At 38.9% G+C, this 19,524-nt stretch overlaps 2 protein-coding genes across 2 annotated transcripts; one reads left to right on the forward strand and one right to left on the reverse strand.

The window, feature by feature from the left end:
- Positions 1-12,481: 12,481 nt before the first annotated feature.
- Positions 12,482-15,585, reverse strand: LOC141438119 (phosrestin-2-like). The gene is made up of 3 exons (XM_074101813.1): positions 15,574-15,585; positions 15,207-15,348; positions 12,482-14,817 (listed from the first exon to the last, which is right to left on the reverse strand). Exons 1-3 carry the CDS (start codon positions 15,583-15,585, stop codon positions 14,282-14,284), a joined length of 690 nt encoding a protein of 229 aa, XP_073957914.1. The 3' UTR covers positions 12,482-14,281.
- A 98-nt stretch (positions 15,586-15,683) lies between these two features.
- LOC141438258 (uncharacterized) lies at positions 15,684-17,331 on the forward strand (the record flags this gene model as incomplete). The annotated part of the gene is given in 2 exon segments (XM_074102056.1): positions 15,684-17,007; positions 17,174-17,331. Coding segments are annotated over 2 exon segments (999 nt in total), but the record flags the coding sequence as incomplete, so codon positions are not given.
- Positions 17,332-19,524: the final 2,193 nt, after the last annotated feature.

Genomic DNA, 19,524 nt, shown 5'->3' on the forward strand with positions numbered 1-19,524 from the left:
TTCTCCTGTTGGATTCCGTTTTCCGTATTCCAAATTCCTGTATTTTCTATTGATTTCGTTTCCTTACCTTTACGCGTCTGTGGCGGATGCGCAAGCCGCGCGAGCCAGAAAAAAAAACCCCTCTTAATATTACGCGCTTTATTTTTGTTTCGACAAAAGAACAATTATGTGACTATTTGAAATGCTTTTGTATATTTGTAAATTGTAACGTTTGTATAATTTGTTGGTTTGCAAGTTGTTAGTCGCGGTTCCAAAATTTGCAGTAGCCAGTATGGAACTTAAACTATACTGAGTGGCAAAAAATCTGGCCCTCAAATGTATGCAGTTATAGATAGTTTAGTATGGAGAGTGGGCCAAATTGGGTGCCGCTCAGCAGTGGCGGATTTATGTTTTTTATGAGTGTAGGCCACTTTATATCCGCCGCGGTTACATAGGTAACTTTCTTTTCATCACACTTGCTCAGTAAACAGTGTCGTAACATGCAGGCTACCTTGGTTGCAACCCCCCAAATAAAACCCTCGACCTTTATGTGCTTCACATGAAACCCGTGGTCGGTAAATGAGTCATTGCCCGTACTAATTTTGTTGTCATAAAGCCTAAGGTCGGTAAATGAGTGTGATACTGCATGGCGTGCTGGTCGTGCTGGCGTGCAGGAGCGCGGCGCGCGCAGGTCGGGCACATGCTGCGTGGGGTGGGGCGGCGCGGAGGCTGGCGCTGCCAAGAGCGTAGTCAGCGGTATCGGCAATTAAAAAAAAAAAATAGTTTTTCTTTTACAATATACAATTTTACTCGCAAATGTGATGAAAAACATTGTATGTCGCACGGGCGGTACTAAAATTACGAATATCGACTCATTAAAGCCCTCGACTTCGGGCTTCTAATAGACTCTCGTTCGTAATTCCTTGTTTACCGCCCTCAAGACACAATGTACTAAAAATAATAATGTTTTGAAATCTGCCGCCCCTAGGCCGCGGCCTATACGGCCTATTTATAAATCCAGGACTGCCGCTCAGTATAATATATATATCTAATATATTTATACTGTAGGTGACTCGTCATCAACAATGTTACACCATAATTTCACGTTAAGTATTATCAAATTTTGTTATCTCTGTCAATGGCTATCTTAATCCCATGTAACGAGCCGAGAGCTTGTTTAGCATTTAGTTAACTCGTTGATTCATACCTACGTCATGGTGTAGTTAGAATTTGCTTTGACAAACTTTGGAAGTTAACCAGAACCATTAGGAGGATTAATGTTTATTAAATTTCAGAATGACGCCGCAATCGTCTTTCTTGCTGTTGATGCATAGTTTTTAGGGTTCCGTACCCAAAAGGTGCCAACGGAACCCTGTTACTGAGAGTCCGCTGTCTGTCTGTGTGTCTGTCCGTCCGTCTGCCACAGGGCTCCATCTCTTGAATCGAAAGTTAGACACTTGAAATTTTCACAGATTATGTATTTCTGATGCCGCTATAACAACAAATACTAAAAACAGAATAAAATAAATATTTAAGGGGGGCTCCCATACAACAAACGTGATTTTTTGCTCGATATTAATAACGCCAACAGGTAGACGCTTGGAATATTCACAGAATATTTAAATGTACTCGTATAATCACTTTAAAAATAAACAATTAAATTAAAATAAGATAAATATTTAAGGAGGCTCCCATACAAAAAACTTGATTTTGATAGATAATGGTACGGAACCCTTCGTGCGCCAGTCTGACTCGCACTTGGCCATTTTTTTCAAGTTTATACAGCTTTTAGCAAATAACGGTATCCAGGTACTTACCAGTGTGATGTAAGCTACTTCATCATCATCATTCTAGCCTATAAGTATACGTCCCACTGTTGAGCACAGGGCTCCTCTTAGAATGAGAGGGCTATTTACGAGTATGTACGCAAAAAAGACGCGATGCGTACTTACGTTTATATATTTTTTTGCTCTCTGTAGCCACAACAGATGGACGGTTTAGAACATCATCATCATCATGTCAGCCGAAAAACGAGAGAGAGATGTCGAGTAACGTCCGCGGACCGGGAGACGAGCTGTCGGTGGGCCTCCAACAAGATGGAGCGACGACCTGGTTAAGATCGCGGGATCGCGATGGATGCGGAAAGCACAAGACCGGTCTGAGTGGAGAGCCTTGGGGGAGGCATATGTCCAGCAGTGGCTTTCAACATATTAAACGCAATTCGATTCCTCAAAACTATCGGAGTGATATAGGGTATATAATATTTCAAAATGTTGAAATTATAATAGAAAATTCAGTTTATTTTGCAGACGTAGGAACGTAATATTTCGCTGATAAAAACCAAAGGACCACAAACAAAAAAAAAATCTTTTTATTTTTATTGTAATACTTGCACGTTAAATAGCATTTAAAATACGATTATTGCGATTGAAAAAAAATGTTTTTTTTACTTGTGGCCCTTTTGCTTTTAAGCAACGATTTGTATAGTGCAATTTTTGTAGAATGTTAATGTTGTCGTAGTTATCAACATTTAACGAACTCGTAGGTAGGTAGTTCCATTGAGTTCGCAGGAGAAAACAAGAATTATCACCTGTTTTCATTAAAAGTCATTAACTGTATTAGGTACGTACAGACACCAGCATTAATATCTGCCACAGCGGAGCGTGCAAAAATATTTGGCTTCCGGCCCTAGAAATAGAGTCGTATCAGATATTTATGCACGCTTGTTGTATCAGATATTGGTGCTGTACCTACGTTATGTTCTACACGTACAGTCAAGGGCAAAGATATCGACAAAATGCTAAAATATGTATACACGGCCTTAATGTTAAGTACATAAAGTCGTGTGTATACATATTTTTGTAACTTTGGCCGTGTCGATATCGTTGCCCGTGACTGTACGAAGTCGCTGGCAAAAGCTAGTTCATTTATAAATCCAATATTTAGCGCGCACACCGCTTAGTGCCAATTTAACCGGGCGCATCTTAACAAATTTATGGAATCTAATTATTGTTATTCGATTCGCTGAGCCCGTCAGATGCTGGGCTTTACATCCCTTATGATTGGTCTACCGTTTGCGTTACCACGGTCCCAAGGTTGGAGGTTAAACGAGTTTATGATTGGATTTAGTCACAAAACAGATACTTAGGTACAAAAATCAAATATGTGAATCTTTAAGATCTTTTTTTGAGGAAACAGGTATCCTAATACTGGCGTCGCTTTATGTTTTTGAAATAATCATGTATGTTAGGAGGGACATAAAATATGTGGTTTTCCTACTAACGCCGATAAGCCAAAGGCTACTTGAAATACAGGAAAGCTTAAAATGGAAATCTTACAGAGTAGCTAAAACCAAAAAGTCGTTTCTGGGAAATTGGATACGTTTCTATAATCAAATTCCTAAACGGATACAAAATTCAGATCTATTGTCAAGAAGACATTAATATCTAAGGCGTATTATAGAGTTAATAATTATATCATGGACAGGGATATTTGGAAATAATTCCGAACCGCATTGGCGATCCCTTCAAATAGCGAACCTACTGTGTTAAAAAAATTAATAATAAATGAATGAATATCACGGGACAATTCACACCAATTAACCTACAACCCTGTTCTTCAGAAACCAAAGGTCAAACCACTGAGCCACATATACCGGGCCTGGTGGGCCTTGTAATTGGCGCAAAAAATTAAATCAGAGGTTCTGCTACTCAAATACTTAAGTAGGTACTGCTTGTTCAATTAAACTTTAAACTATAATTAAAATCATAATACAAGTTATTTTCAAAAGTTGTAGAACTAAAAAATCTAGATGAAGACTGGAAGCTGTCGTTTAATTTTTTGCTCCTGTTACAGGGCCCACCTTGTACGTGCTAAGATAAATATGTAGTCTATGTAGGTATATCATCTAGTCTTCAAGTATTGAAAAGTCACTTTTATTCGCTATCCCGACGGGTATTTTTAAAGAAGCTACAGCTGACTGACTCAACGCCTCCCTCTGGTCTTGTTTAATACAAATCTTTAGTAAAAGTGAGTTTCAAATGAGAACGCCCTTAGAGTCCTGTAGTAACGCCGCCCTCTGATAGTTAATTTACAAACAAGATTGATATTTCAGATCAAAGGCTGTTACGGTACCGTCGAGCATGCAGCCAATAGAGTATACCGGGATTTTAATGATATCCCGTGGTAATTCCCATAAATAACGTAACGGTCTTCATTTACGATATATATGCTGTTAAAATCCTGTATTTTAATTTAACACGCATTAAGGCTATTTATTAGGTACTAGTACGAAAGAAGTAGAAGAATTTGATTCGATTTTTTATAAAGTTTTGTATGGAAGTGGAGTCTCAAGAAGGCTTTGTCTCCATACAAAACATTTATTTTTATTTTCCAGTATCAATGTTTATCCACGTGTATTTTATTATTAATCAGTAGTCTAAATGTGGGTTTAATTATACAGGATTTTTAACACCTGTATGACGAATGCCTGTGCTTTCATGTCTTTAGACTTGGCGGTTAAGATTTTAGAATTTAATGACAAATTGCTCAATAGGATCGCTAATTTCGATCAGCGTGATGTTCAGCGGTATTGGGTGGGTGCGAAGTACTAGGTGGAGGTAATGAAATCTATCGCAGCGCTCATAGTGGCCAAAAGAAAAAATAATCTAGGCTCTGTCATCTGTCATACTCATATGAATCTATCATTAACAAAGCAATTTGTATAGACTTTAACTACCTAATTTTAGTAATAGATGTTTGTGTTATGATGCGAGCTTGAATTATTGAACACTGTCCCTGTTATGTTCTTGATTCCTCTACATCTCGGACATGTCCAGCAACAATTTTCCTTATGAAACGGTGTGTGGTTGAAATTTTATATTGAGTGATACTCACAAAACCGGTCATCATAATGATGAATGAATGAATGAATATTTATTCACAGAACATAATTATGGGACATATACATAAGGTAGGTACAGTATTATTAGCGATCCGTAATATGTTCGGCCATCAGGCATGTGAAAATTAGTCTAGAAAGGAATTAACCCTTGAATTTACAAGATATGATATACAAAAAAAAAACAGTAGATTAAAGTGTCTAAATAGTATAGAATTGCCGTCATCATTTAAATTTAACAGCAACCATACATGTCAAGTGTATTTGAAATACAATTGGGTAGAACTTAATTTTAATTGTCATATTATTATATTTACTCATTTTGATCTGAAAACAATATTTAATTTATTACTAGCGATATAAGAACAATTATATAATTTTACTATTATTCAAAGAAACCGATAAGATAGCTTTATATTTTCGTTTTACAGTAAAAGTAGGTACAACTATACATGAAATAAACAAATCCTGACATAACGAAAATAAAACACACTTTTTGAATGATTTTTACTTAGGTACCTCATTTAATTTTAATGACCAAAAGTGAATTGACAATCTTTTGTCCACCGAAATCACGGTATCACAGTAATTTTGTATTATAAATTAATACGTTTTAGGTTTGATTTTTGTCACAATTTCGTGATGAAATTTCAAAACGTCAGAGCATTAGAGCAGAAAAAAGTTGCGGACGCTAGGTGGCGCTGATGTCGTGCACAGAGCCAATAGCGATGGACTTGTAAACTGAACAAATAAAAAATCCGAGTGAAAATTATGATGTTATAAACTGGCCAAGTGCTGGCTAGGATTTCGTACTAATGCGGCAAATATTCAATATTACATTTTGATCGACTATTACCTAACTCGTTATGTAGCAGTTGAAATGAAATTCCGGGACACACAAAGAAGCCCGTGTCTTAAGTAACCTAGCGATTGAAATTTTGGAATTTGAGAATATTAGTTTATTTTCACTCTATTGGTTATATACATCCGATGTGCGAGATATATTTCCAGCCAAGGTGAAAGCTACTGCTTGTGGTAATAGAACCTGAAGTTTGTGGCTTGGAGTTGTTAAGATGGGAATCAGACACGAATTATAATTTGCTTTAACCTATTTCATAATTTGTGGAAAACCCAGGGTAGCTTTAGTTTGTTCTATGACCTCTCAAGCAGAGGGTCGTGGGTTTGAGCCCGGGCTCGCACATCCAAAGTAAATTATTTCAAAAAAAGGAGGAGGTTATCAATGAGGGCTATCGCGTATGAATTCTTCGCTAGAGGCGCTAGTGTAGCGAAAGGTCGCCGAAACATCAAATGTCACCGGTTTTGGGTGAGCTACGTGGGTTTATTTATAATTAGAATAATTTTGTTAATATTTTGCAATACTTGAAATTAATTATGGCAAATATGCGTTGCGTTGCGTTATGAATGTCTGTGTTTTAAAACAGTTTTGTCTTTCGGAAACCTCTGTCCTCCCTTTTTTCCGAACAAAACGGATGGCATGCTCGATACTTTTATGGTACGGTTTTAAGGTATAGAATATGATTTAAATGGAAATTTGGTTTTCATGCCCTTGATACTAACCACTATACTTCAGGCAGGACCTTTGTCTACAGTGGTGCCAACTGGCGAGCGCGAAAACGGTAGCCCTCATTAGGTTATTTTTTTTTTAAATTTCCGGCCGTGACAGATATTTAATGTCTAATGTCTGCACTCGGGTCATGGATCCGTAATATGTATTTAAGTATGTATTTATCTATAGGTACATATATTTATCCGTTGCCTAGTATCCATAGTACAAGCTTTGCTCAGTTTTGGACTAGGTCAATTGGTATCAACAATGTCCCATGATATTTATTATTTATTTACTTTAGCTTATAATTAAAGCTTATTTTTCCGTTTTTAAACTATAATTATTTAAATGTTAAAAAAAGTAAATATTAATATGTTTTGTCACTGATGTAAGTAAAAAGTTAGTTAATAACATTTATGTACAAACAAAATAATCCAGTACCTTCTTATGTACTTCAAACCAACAATAACATTGCCGGGAATCGAGACAAAAGAGACAAACAAGAATCGTTCATACGCGGCCGAATCTTGGCTGGCCTGTTTAGAAGTTAAAGATACTAAAGGTAAATAAAAATCACCCGTAACCCATCGACATAAAGTATACCTAATCCTAAGTAAAGAGCAAAGTAACTTTGTATAGAGTTCGTTATCTTTCAAGACAGTACGTATTGGTAAAGTTCTAAGCTACATCCACAACTTGCTAAATGGTTTAAGCCTAGAGAAATTAACAACTTATCCGATCCCATATGGTGGACATCCTGTCTCTGTTGGACAAGAAGACGACGGCCGAATAGGTCTGCGTCATCGACATCTATGTATAGACTGCACGTTTCTTGCATCAAAACGGCGCACAAAATTGGTTCACAGGGCGGTTTTGTGAACCTAACTGCAAAACAGAAGAGGCAGGCAAAGGACACTAACTGCAAAAAATTAGATTAGTTTAACTGCGAGTACGCATAAGTTTGATTATCCCTTTTGACTTTAAGTGGTATAGGTAGCTTCATTCACAATGACGCGTGCCGTGGTTCTTATTACAATGTCATTAATGGCTAATTTTGACCAAATCACGCGTCTTCGTGGATGGCACTAGGTATAGTTGGTGACTTTTGCTTGTCGCCCGACGGTTTCACTATAGTTTGTTGACGTCCGTGACAGGGGTTGTGTCAAAGTAATATTGATGATTGATGCGCCGCGGGTTTTGTTCCAAACAGCCAGTCTAGTGCCGTAAGGTACCTATGTACCTTGACATCTATATGTCAATGGTCTGCAAGGCGGTACGGGATCGGTCAGGCGTAAGCCACACAGATGAGACGTGGGCCATAGTGAATCAGTTCTCATACTAAATGTACCTATAGAGACACCGCGATCCAAAACAGACAAAAGAGAACAGGCGGAGACGCCCTCGCCCCGTATCCGCCCCGTCCGCGACGCACTCCCGTCCCACGTAAAATCCATACTAATATTATAAATGCGAAAGTGTGTTTGTATGTTTGTCCGTCTTTCACGTCGAAACGGAGCGACGGATTGACGTGATTTTTGGCATAGAGATAGTTTATGCGCCAGAGAGTGACATAGACTACTTTTCATCCCGGAAAAATGCACAGTTCCCGAGGGAACAGCGCGCGATAACCGAATTCCACGCGGGCGAAGCCGCGGGCAAAAGCTAGTATGCTATAAATCCTTCAAATCATATTTCTTAAAATAGCATTATTCTTTAAGCACTCGATCCCTAATTAAACTCTACTTTAGAAGTTTCCTAAGATAAGCTCTCGAAGTCGGAAGCTTGAGAGAGCTTAAACTAATCGAACTTAAAGTACTGGCCGATATAAGTTCGGGTAATCTTTCCGCGGAATGAACGGGCAAACTTTACATAAATACTAATTAAGGCTAAACACGAGCTAAATTGAGTTAAAGATGAATGGTCTAAAAATATACAGAGTGATTTAAATTAATCCTGCTAGATAGACATACTCGTAAATGAAAAAGTTTGTGGGTATTGTGTGCGTGCGTATGCTCACTGCTCTTGCGGGTGCATATTGTATCGATCCTGTCACTTAGCAACTGTGTTATTGACATTATATGTACCTCCTGCATTATATACATAAGCTACAACTAGTCGCTGCAAGTCTCGAGTCCCAGCATTTTAATATCATCTTCAATTTCTCGTTTCACTGCACTTTTATCGCGCCGGCCGAGGCAGGGACACGTTTTGCACATTTATAAAGTGTCTGCAAAGTTATTTTTAGTTATTTGCTGCCTCCAGGAACTGTGAAAGACTATGCAAATAAGAACTAACTTGTCAATTTTTAAAGGAAATAGTTTTTACCCGCGTGTCCTTCGATGTGATAGTTGAATGGAAATTCCGGGATTTTGTGAAATCCTACTAATTTCGTGCGTGCAGGTGTTGGTTTCTCCTTCACTCTAAAAAGGCTGGAAATGTAGAAAGCTGTATGGAATAGCGAAAAGGCTACTTTTTATCCCGTAATTCCCACGGAATCGGAATCATCATCAGCCTATAGCGGTCCACTGCTGGACATAGGCGACCATTGCACCCTGTCCTTAGTTTGACGCATCCAGCTTCTACCAGCAGCTTTCGCAGTTCGTCACTCCACCTGGCCGTAGGGCATCCTACACTTCGAGTAGGTACTTAAGACGGGATAAAATTCCAAAAATGTTTGATCCCTGAGATGAAATTTGGCGCTACTATTTTTATGCAAAGTTATTGAATACGCTGTAATTTTTGGGAGTTCCCCGGGATTTTTTGTGTAATCCCGGCCGGCATTTCCATTAAATTGATAGACCTAATGTTTTACGCGTACAAAGCCGCGGGTGAAGGTTAGTATCCAATATGGTATTTAACTATTTTTTATATTTATTACAAAGTTATAAAGGTTTGAAATTCAAAATTAGACAGAGAAAGACATACAGTTTACATGTGACTTCCGGAAGTGCTATCTAGATACCAAATTTTATAACATTGTATGCAAAATGTCTGCCAATTCCATCGGAATATTTCGGCAAGTTGTGTAGGTATAAAGGTTGACGCGTGCCGTGGTTCTTATTACAATGTCATTAATGTCTAATTTTGACAAAATCACGCGTCTTCGTGGATGACACTAGGTACACGTAGGAGACTTTAATTGTGTTAACAAATGTTGCCTGTTTTGTTTTTAAATGGGTCTCTCTGAAAATGAGCGTTGCGGCTTGCCGTAACATTATGCCTGTGGGGTCCACTTTATACTTTTCGATGTTAACTTTATAGGCATATTCTAGCCCTTTATGTGAATCGAATTTGTGTTAATAAATGTTTCTCTCTCTCTTTCTCTCCACATAATAATAATAATAAATAATGAATAAATATCATGGGACACTTGACACCAATTGACCTAGTCCAAAACTAAGCAAAGCTTGTACTGTGGATACTATGCAACGGATAAACATAGTTACTTAAATACATATTAAACGTCCAAACCCCGAGAACAAACATTCATATTATTCATAAAAATATCTGCCCCGGCCGGGGAGCGAACCCGGGCCCTCAAGCTTCGTAGTAAGGTTCTCTAACTACTTAGCCATCCGGTAGTCGAATATAATTACGTGAAAAGCCTGACTACTTACTTTTCGAGTCAAAAATTCATATGAAAAAACCTTTAAGAATGATATATTATATACGCTTTTAATCAAACTAATACAACAATATTATCTTCAAATATTCCGTAAAAAAAAATTGTAGACATGTAGGTATGCATACAGCCGTTATTTTTACTCGTTAATGTACATAATATATCAAGGGTTGCGCGGTCAAACACGGTAAGTCAAAATAATTGACTGATGACTTGAATAAAGATCATTAACCCCTGTTTCTCCATGCATTGATTAGCAACGCTTTTTCCGGTGGAAGGCAGAGGAGAGCCAAGATTGGCCGATTTTAAAGATAAAGGAGAAAGTTTGTGTCGTACCAGAGGGCCTACTCCTAAATTCGAAGTTCGTATCGTAGCGTCCCTCTCACTCTCGTATTAAATAGTAAAAGCGTCAGAGGGACGGAACGACACGAACTTCGATTTTCGATTTTCGTAGTAGTCCCGCAGGATGTCAAACAGCTGGCCGAAGATCGTGTGGAGAGGCAGTGGAGTTAGGTAAGTAAGTATTTAATAGGAAAAAATATAAACAAAGATTCCAGTGTTGAAGTTCATTTTATTAGGTGCCACGATACAAAATGTACTATAATGTGCCTAGTATACATAAGTACTTATAAAATAATTACACTAAACTATAAATAACTCATTAACACATACTTTAAATGAAAAAATAAGAATATAATCAAAACACAAACTTAAAGCTGTGGTTTTAAAGCAATAGAGACACCTGCAACCCACAAAAAACAATTTGGTAGCAAAAATCAAACTCAGTGTTAAAAAGCTTATTCCTTTTTTAAACGTTTGGTAAATAACTGAACATTCGTTTGCCTATGTCTGTCACTTTGACGTTTGTCTTTACTGGATACAGACAAAAAAAACGATCTGATAATGGTAACAGAAGCCTTGTCTGACACACGTGAAATCACAACCGTCTTCACTACTTCTTTCTGTCACATGGTGTAGGATGGGGCTAGAAAGTGACGTCGAATGCGAGCGCTAACATCAGAGCGTTAGACAATATCGATCGCGATCGCAATCAAATGACAGTTTTTTTATGCGAAATCTGTCATTTGATTGCGATCGCTAGTGTGAAAATCGTTAGGCAATACGGCCTCAGCTTGGTAACTTTTTTGAATAATGGTTTGAATTGGTAAAGTAAAGTTTATTTAAGAGCTGCATGCATCGGCAGGTGGTACATCGAAAGTCCTGGTTCTAAAGAGCGAGGAACGGCAGTTCTTTAATTTTTATTTCCTATTAGTTTTTTTGTGTTTAAAATAACATATGCAGCGATAATAGCAGACTAGCTAGGTCCCAAGCCTATCGCAATAAAGAAAAGAAAAAAAAAACATCAAATAAAATAAGAAGCCGTTAATTATTGTTTAATATTTGATGGCGACAAGATTAAAATGGTCAGTTGACTGACACCAATGCATCTCTGAATTATTTAGATTAGGAATTTTATTATTAAATTAGGGACTTTATACATCCCCTTGCTATATTTAAAGGCTGTATATTGTTAAGCTTATGGATTTTAAACTTGTATATTTTTAGTTTAATTTCTAGTCACAGGCCTGTTGTGCAAGTTTCCAAGACGATCCCATAGGGCTTATGGGAACGGAAGCAATACCATGCCCTCGGTACCGCTCTGCTTTCAGACATGACATGAATGCGTGTGAGCTAACTTTGGGGGCGGCAGGCGTGAGCTTGCCTTCGGAATCCAAAAGCTTAATTACTTGACCTGAAATGTATATTACAGAATCATTTTTTTACGGTGGAAGCATTGTACACTTCCACTGAACGTACATATACCTAGTTAGTGTTTAGTTTTGTAACTAGGGACCCCATACATGCCTGTATTATTATTCTATTTTTTGTAATTTTTTCTTAATTTTATACTGTACTTTAAAGTATTTTATTTGTAATTATTTTATTTTGAAAAGATGACTTTCAGCCAAGTTTCTTGCGGCGCATTCTTCTTGGCAATGATGGTCTTTCCGAAAGCGCTGGTAGTTTAAAAAATGAGGTGTATAAGTGCCCGTTGCGGCATTGCGGCCTATTTACTGAATAAATGATTTGAATTGAATCAAATGTCATCTTGATCGCAACAAAAGAACTAAACGATAGGGCATAAAAGTTAAAAACGTAAGAACTGGACGTAGAAACACTGTATGGTATAATATACATTATTTATAGTTTTCTTAAGGTTAAGTTTAATAATTCCACAGTATGTTATGACCAGCCAGCTAGGTATTGAAACTCCATGAATTTAAATTCACATTAAACTGAAAACAAAGATCATTATTTACAAAAAAAAATACGAGGGAAATCGAAAAAGAGTGGGCTTCTTAGTGCTAATTTTTCTACAAAACTAAACTGGATATTACTTTAATACGATTGTAAGAAGAAAAAACAATATTTTGTTTCCTTTTAAATTTACTTCGTTAAACGTTTACATTCGTTTGTACACTTAAAGACATTAATTGTAACTTTTGTTTTAAAACTTTTACTCGTATCACATTTTTTTTGAAAACGCTAATTTTATATTCTAAATTTTTATACTTCAAATATTTTGAGTTCATTTCAAAGAAAAAAAAAACACTTTTTTACCGAGCCAGCTCAATCTTTTACTATTCTAACATTAACAGTTAATGAAACATCAATGTCATTGAGACTTATTTAGGCTATTACAATGTAGACATTTAATAAAATTAATCAACTACTTATAATTGCACACCAAATCGGTCAAGATAATTTTGAACTATGCGCCAAAAACCATTCGGGTAATTTTTCTTCAGGACGGTCAGTAGATCTATTAGGACATCTAGTGCTATCAAATACCTTTTATCGATGCTATTTCAATTTATAAACTGGTTTCTTCCATTGTATCTGCTGTATTGAATATAAACTATTCTAACATCAAAATGTAACATGGTTATATGTATTTGTAATCTAATTCTCCAGTGACTACTTTAGTGACTATTTCTTTGTGTGTCTATTTTGTAGAACAGTACAGTAAGTATACAGGGTAACAGTTGAAAGCGTTTCGTATTTATTTGTATATCTTCTTCAATATCATTTATTTTAACCTAGGTACCTATCCTAGTCCGAGATCTTCTGTTAGTAGACTTAAAAACTAAGTTTTGAAAGTCCAAATTTTGGTTGTAATTGGGGTTTTTCGAATTCAAATATGAGCAATGAGCAGAATGTGCACGAACACTAGGCACGTAGTAGACCATCCAAATGATCGAGCTTTACAGTTTTACAGAAGATCTCTTAGAAACATTGTTACTGGCAACTGGCAACAGAAATTATTAAAAAATTTCCACAGTTGACCTTGGTCCAAAATGTTTCGAAAAGTGTAAACATTCGTAATTCTAACAAGTACGGTATCTCTGAAAGTGTAAAACATTAAAATTTCTAAGGTATAAGAAGTTCCTATGGAACAGTCTACCAAATTCGTAAAGGGACTGCCTTATGAATGACAATTTGTGTCTGTACTTTGTGGTCATAATATTTAAGAAAAATATGTTACCAAACAGCTCGCATGCTTTGGTAAGTCATCTATCACCTCTCAGCCAATTAATTATGTTCCTGGCTACTCTTGACTTTGACAAAGGTACGATGTCAATTACCGAAAAAGATTACAGAACTTATTTGATAAAACCACGCCTGCTGTCTCTTTGTTTTCAAACAAATTCTGAAGATTAGTTATAGAAGAATCAACATTTTTTAGAGAGGACGACTAGAACGCAGAGGTCGAACCCTAATAGGCTAATCTACTATAATTAGTAAGCGTACTCCATTCAGGCTTAATTCGGCACCACCAAGTCTTCTGACAACGAACAACCTTAGTCTAAGTAAAACATTTACACAGAGATAACCCTTAAAACTATTGACTAGATTTAACCTTAATTAACAAGTGATTGACATTTTAATTTCGCGGGAACTGCGGGTAATCGGGTATTTATAGTGTTTCTAAACTGATAGCAAAATGCCTGGTTTATTTGATAAACATTTTCAAATGCAAACTAATTATTTAGTCCGTTAAAGATGGGCGGCGTCTGCTGCAGCAGACGGCGCGCTTTAGGCTCGCAATAAAACCCCTTTTCTCCACAACACAAACCTCTATTTTGCGTGCTTTACCTTTCGTTGAGTCCTCAGTCTTCACCCCGCTTGACGTACCCGCTTCGTCATCGGATCACGTGTCCGGACCTGGATACCGCATGATCAGGTTCAGATCATCTTCATCGAGGTTGATGTTGCGGACCTGAGGCGGACCTTCAAATCGAGGTCTCTCGCACAGCTTGTTCTCGATAATATTAACGCATACATCGGCAGCGACGCATTGACGAGCCTCTGCTTGCGCTTCTGGTTTTGGATCTTCGTCAAGATCGGTCTCTTGGTTTTCGTCAGCAGTAGCTTCACCATCCTTTTCTCCTTCTTCATCATCGCTGTTTTCTCGTCCTTCTAGGATCATCCTGTGGGAGGCTTCCTCCATCACGCTGTCAGTCGGTGCTTCGTTGATGCAAGCGTGGGATAGAGAAAAGGGTAGCTTGACTGACAGTTCCCCGCCTATGCCGCTGATGGAAAGTTTTACCTTTACGTAGTACGACACGTAGATGGCGAAAACATTGCGGTCTTCTGGTGAGTTGGAATTGCAGATGACTGTCGAAGCGAGGCAGGCTCCCGTTTTTGAGTATGAGTCCTCTAGAGCTATCCAGTTTTTGGTTACACCTGGGAACAATGGGACTTGTTAAACGCTGTGTTCAAAGTGTTTTGAATTAACCCGGGATATTTCAACTGCTATTTAGGTTAGTTTGACTTGACCTTTGTAAATTCTTCGTTGGAATTTATGATTCCAGATCAAAGGACTTATGTGATTAAATTATCCGGTCTTTTACGGCACAGTGTATACTTAATGTTACAGCCACTAGGGCATTTTGCTGACTACTACTATGAGTTGCCTTTTTTGTATTACGAATGATGTAGCTCAACTGAGATAGAACTGTAGAATTAAACATGAAGTCATCATACAGTGGACAGGTAGTAACATTATTATTCGCGCTCTGTAAGACAAACCCAGGGTTTTGGAAGGTGTCATTTTCATTAAATCATCAGCTAACCTCGGCTGGGGGTCACAGTGTAGGAGTCTTCTAGTCTCTGCCCGGGGGGCACAGGTGTCCCCTCGTCCTTCGCCATGGCAACCACGTTCTTGAACTTGCCGTTGGAGAACATACACACGTCCACGTGCTGGACGACCAGCGCCTGGACAAGACAGTGAAGAACTGTTAAAGCAAAAAGTTAATTTCTATTCGATAATGAAATTCAGTCTTAGAAAACAAGAAGTAGTATGTGAAACTACGGCAAATGCATAAGGTGACCTCGCTTTTCTTTAGTAAGGGATACACGAGCAAGTGGGTCAAGTGATGGTAGGTGAGCGCTATGTACAGTCGAATCATTTGTTTCATGATCCACCGTAAACGTTCTCACAGTAAGTGTCATAATAAATTCCTCTGCCAAGCAATGCGATGTCATGCCATTGCCATGCCATGAGCACGCCAATGGAACAAAGCGGGACAGCGAAAATGAATCACCTAGAGTGCAGACTGATTCCACATTTAATGAACGCCTCGAAATGAATCAGTCGCCTATTCAGACGCGGACTATGGCTGAAGTTGCCAAAACAGGAGCATGGAAACCCACAACACCCTCAAATCAATGGCAAAAGGTTACAAACAAGAAAAATAAGAACCGGTTTACGGCAAGAATGGGAAAAGCGCAAACAAATAGCCAATGCAAGTTTAGAGCTGCGGGAAATAACACTGAGCTGTTTATCTCGAATGTACACAAAGATACTACGGCTGAGGATATTAGCGAGTATATACTTAAAACAACGCAATTAAGAGTGACCTTGGAAAGTGTACCTATGAAAAGGCAAAAAAGGCATAACGCATTTAAACTTAGTGTGCCTTCCTATATGCTAAGTTTATTTTTAGACGATAATTTATGGCCTGACGGCATATCGTTTAGGAAATTTATTCATTTTAGACCTAAGCCTAAAGAAAGTACCCCAACCTTGAATAATGATTAGTACAAATGGAAAAAATAAAGTGCAGGACACTGTACTAGTGTCTTATAACTGTAAATCCATCAAGCGATCGGTTGACGAGGTGAGGTCACTCTGTAAAATAGCTGACATTATAGCCATTCAAGAAACATGGCTTTTACCGTCGGACTTAGCATATCTCACGTCGATTGACGAAGACTTTGGCAGTACGGGGACGTCAGCGGTCGACACAGCGAAGGGAATGCTGATGGGGAGACCGCATGGTGGAGTAGCTCTTCTCTGGCGAAAAAGTGTTTTTTCGTGTGTTTCGATCGTGCCTTGTGTCAATCCGCGTATTGCAGCAATCAAAGTGTCTATGTGCGATAAGACCGTGTTAATTATGACAGTATATATGCCCGTCAACTGTATTGATAATTTAACCGAGTTCACTGATTGCCTAGGTCAATTAAATGCAATTACTGAAGACAGCGGAATAGAAAATGTAATCGTTTTGGGGGACTTTAACTCCCACCCAAATGAGCTATTTTTTAAAGAGCTAGCTAGTTTTTGTGAAGAGCAAAAGTGGATATGTGCCGACGTAAAAAAACTAAGTATAGACTCGGAGACGTTCACTTTTATTAGTGATGCGCATGGGTGCAAGAGATGGTTAGACCATAGTATAGTCACACAGTCAGCGTGGGCACTTGTAACTAAAGTTTATGTTAAGCACGATGTGTACAGTTCTGACCACTTTCCTTTGTTTATACATTGTAGATTTAATGTCAGTCAACGTAAAGTTGCTTATCGCCCGCCAGAGACTGACAGTGTATCTTGGGGAGTAAGGTCGCCGGAACAAATAAAACAGTATTGTAACTTATGTAATAAAGATTTAAGAAATATCGACATGCCAGTAGATTTAATTAAGTGTTGCGGATATTTTTGTAATGAGCCTCATCATAAAATCATAATAAATGACTTATATGAAAATATTGTTTCTTGTTTATGTTTAGCTTCAAATAGTACCTACTGTGATAATGGTTCTAGTAAACACCGGCGTAAGAAGTGTGTCGCCGGCTGGAGTGAACATGTGCGGGCCGCTCACGGTGAGGCTAAGACGAAGTTTAAGCTGTGGAGGTGGCACGGGTGTCCATCATCAGGTCAGCTATTTGAGGAAATGGTTAAGGCGAAGAAGATTTTTAAAGGTAAACTTAAATGGTGCCAAAAGAATCGAGAACAAAAATAGTAATGGACAAACTTGCTTCTCACCACTCTAGCTCCGATTTTAGTAAGTTTTGGAAGTGCACTAACAGGTTGAGCATGTCACGTGGTCTCCCCGTGAGCGTAAATGGTGTGTCTGAGGCACGGGATATTGCTAATGTTTTTAAGGATTATTTTACTGTTAGGTCCCCACTGGGGCCTGCACGACCCGGCGCTGTGGGTGAGCACCGTCGTGGACCGGTTCCTACCCTGATTAAAGCGCAGGATATTCGTGTTGCGCTAAGAAAAATGAAAAAAGGGAAGTCACCCGGGCCATGACGGGCTTAGTATCGAGCATTTAAAGTACGCTGGGGTGCATTTGCCCAGAGTTCTGGCTTTACTATACAACCTGTGTCTGAGTCATTCCTACCTGCCGCCATCGCTCATGCGCACATTAGTAGTGCCTATAGTTAAAAATAGAACGGGCGACGTGTCAGACAAGTCGAACTATCGACCAATTTCGTTGGCAACTATCGCGGCAAAGGTGCTTGACGGTGTGCTCGACACACATTTAGACAAGTATGTGCGGCTACACGATGCCCAGTTCGGATTCCGGCCTGGGTTGTCCACTGAAAGCGCAATTGTTGTGTTGAAGCATGCTGTTAGGTACTACACCGAAAGGAAAACGTCGGTATTTGGCTGTTTCCTGGACCTCTCAAAAGCGTTCGATTTGGTCTCATACGACATCCTCTGGGACAAGCTGGGGGCGGCTGGAGTACCACTTGACCTTTTGACCATTTTTCAGCATTGGTATGGTAACCAAGTCAATGTTGTGAAGTGGGCGAATTCACTGTCTTCGCCATATGTGCTCGAGTGCGGTGTGAGGCAGGGGGGGCTGACTTCACCTAAGCTATTTAATTTATATATCAATGCGCTGATCGAGGAGCTAAGCGGCGCTCATGCGGGCTGTTCTATAGACGGTATTAGCCATAACAACATAAGCTACGCCGACGACATGGCACTGCTGGCCCCATCGAACGGTGCGCTGAATGAATTGATTAGCATATGTGAAAAATATGCTGCCTCGCATGGGCTTGTGTACAATGTAAGGAAGACGGTTTACATGGTGTTTCAGGCGCCGGGTGTGGACGCCCCGGACGTGTCGCTCCCTGTTTTATTAAACGGAGCCCAGTTGACAGAGTAAATCAGTTTAAATATCTAGGACACTTTTTAACTGATAACTTGAAAGATGATGCGGATGTTGAGCGGGAACGCAGGGCGCTGGCGGTCCGGGCGAACATGCTAGCCCGCAGATTCGCTCGGTGTACAGAGGCAGTGAAAATTACGCTCTTTAGAGCATACTGCACTTCTCTGTACACGGGGGCGCTGTGGGTGGCCTGCACGCAGCGATCCCTTGCCTCTCTGCGCGTCCAGTATAACAATGCCTTCAGGGCACTGTTGGGGCTGCCACGGTTCTGCAGCGCTTCCGCCATGTTCGCGGGAGCTCGAGTGGACAACTTTACTGCCGTCTTGCGCAAAAAAGATGGCATCACTTTTAATTAGGATACGTGGCAGCCCAAACAGTCTCCTGAAGACATTAGCTGTAAGAAATGAGTGCTCAATTATGCAACACCTAATTAAAAATACCCTTTCACTGGCTAGCTATAACTACTAACATAGTCTTAAGGAAATACTAACAAAATTTTTGGATCAAGTTGTCTGAATAAATAAAAATTATTATTATTATTATTATTATATTTGTGATTTTCTACGAAAAGGTTTTCAACTGGGTCACGTCACGATTCATTTGGCTCGAGTGTACCAGAGAAGGTGAGCGCCATCACCTATGGAGAAACCGCCAAAATACTCGTACATAGTGCAGATGAGCTACTACGAAAACTCGCAAATCGAAGTTCGATCGCACATCCCTTTCACTCGCCTATTAAATGCCATAAGCGTCAGCGAACGGCAATATACAAGTTCGAGTTTTGCTAGTTGCCAGCTTGCCAGTAACAATGCATTCATTCTAGCATGGTGCGGGTGACACTCGATGCCCCGTTTCGTTTTACTCAAAAAAAGTTGCTGCGGTCTAAATTTATGGAAGTATATTTCAGTTGTAGCCTGAATATGACTGGCGTAAATTATTTGAACATAAAGAACTATGTTATACGAAATAAGTTTAATCTATCAGATTTATT

This window comes from Choristoneura fumiferana, chromosome Z (assembly GCF_025370935.1).
Source record: "Choristoneura fumiferana chromosome Z, NRCan_CFum_1, whole genome shotgun sequence".
NCBI classification, from domain to species: Eukaryota; Metazoa; Arthropoda; class Insecta; order Lepidoptera; family Tortricidae; genus Choristoneura; species Choristoneura fumiferana.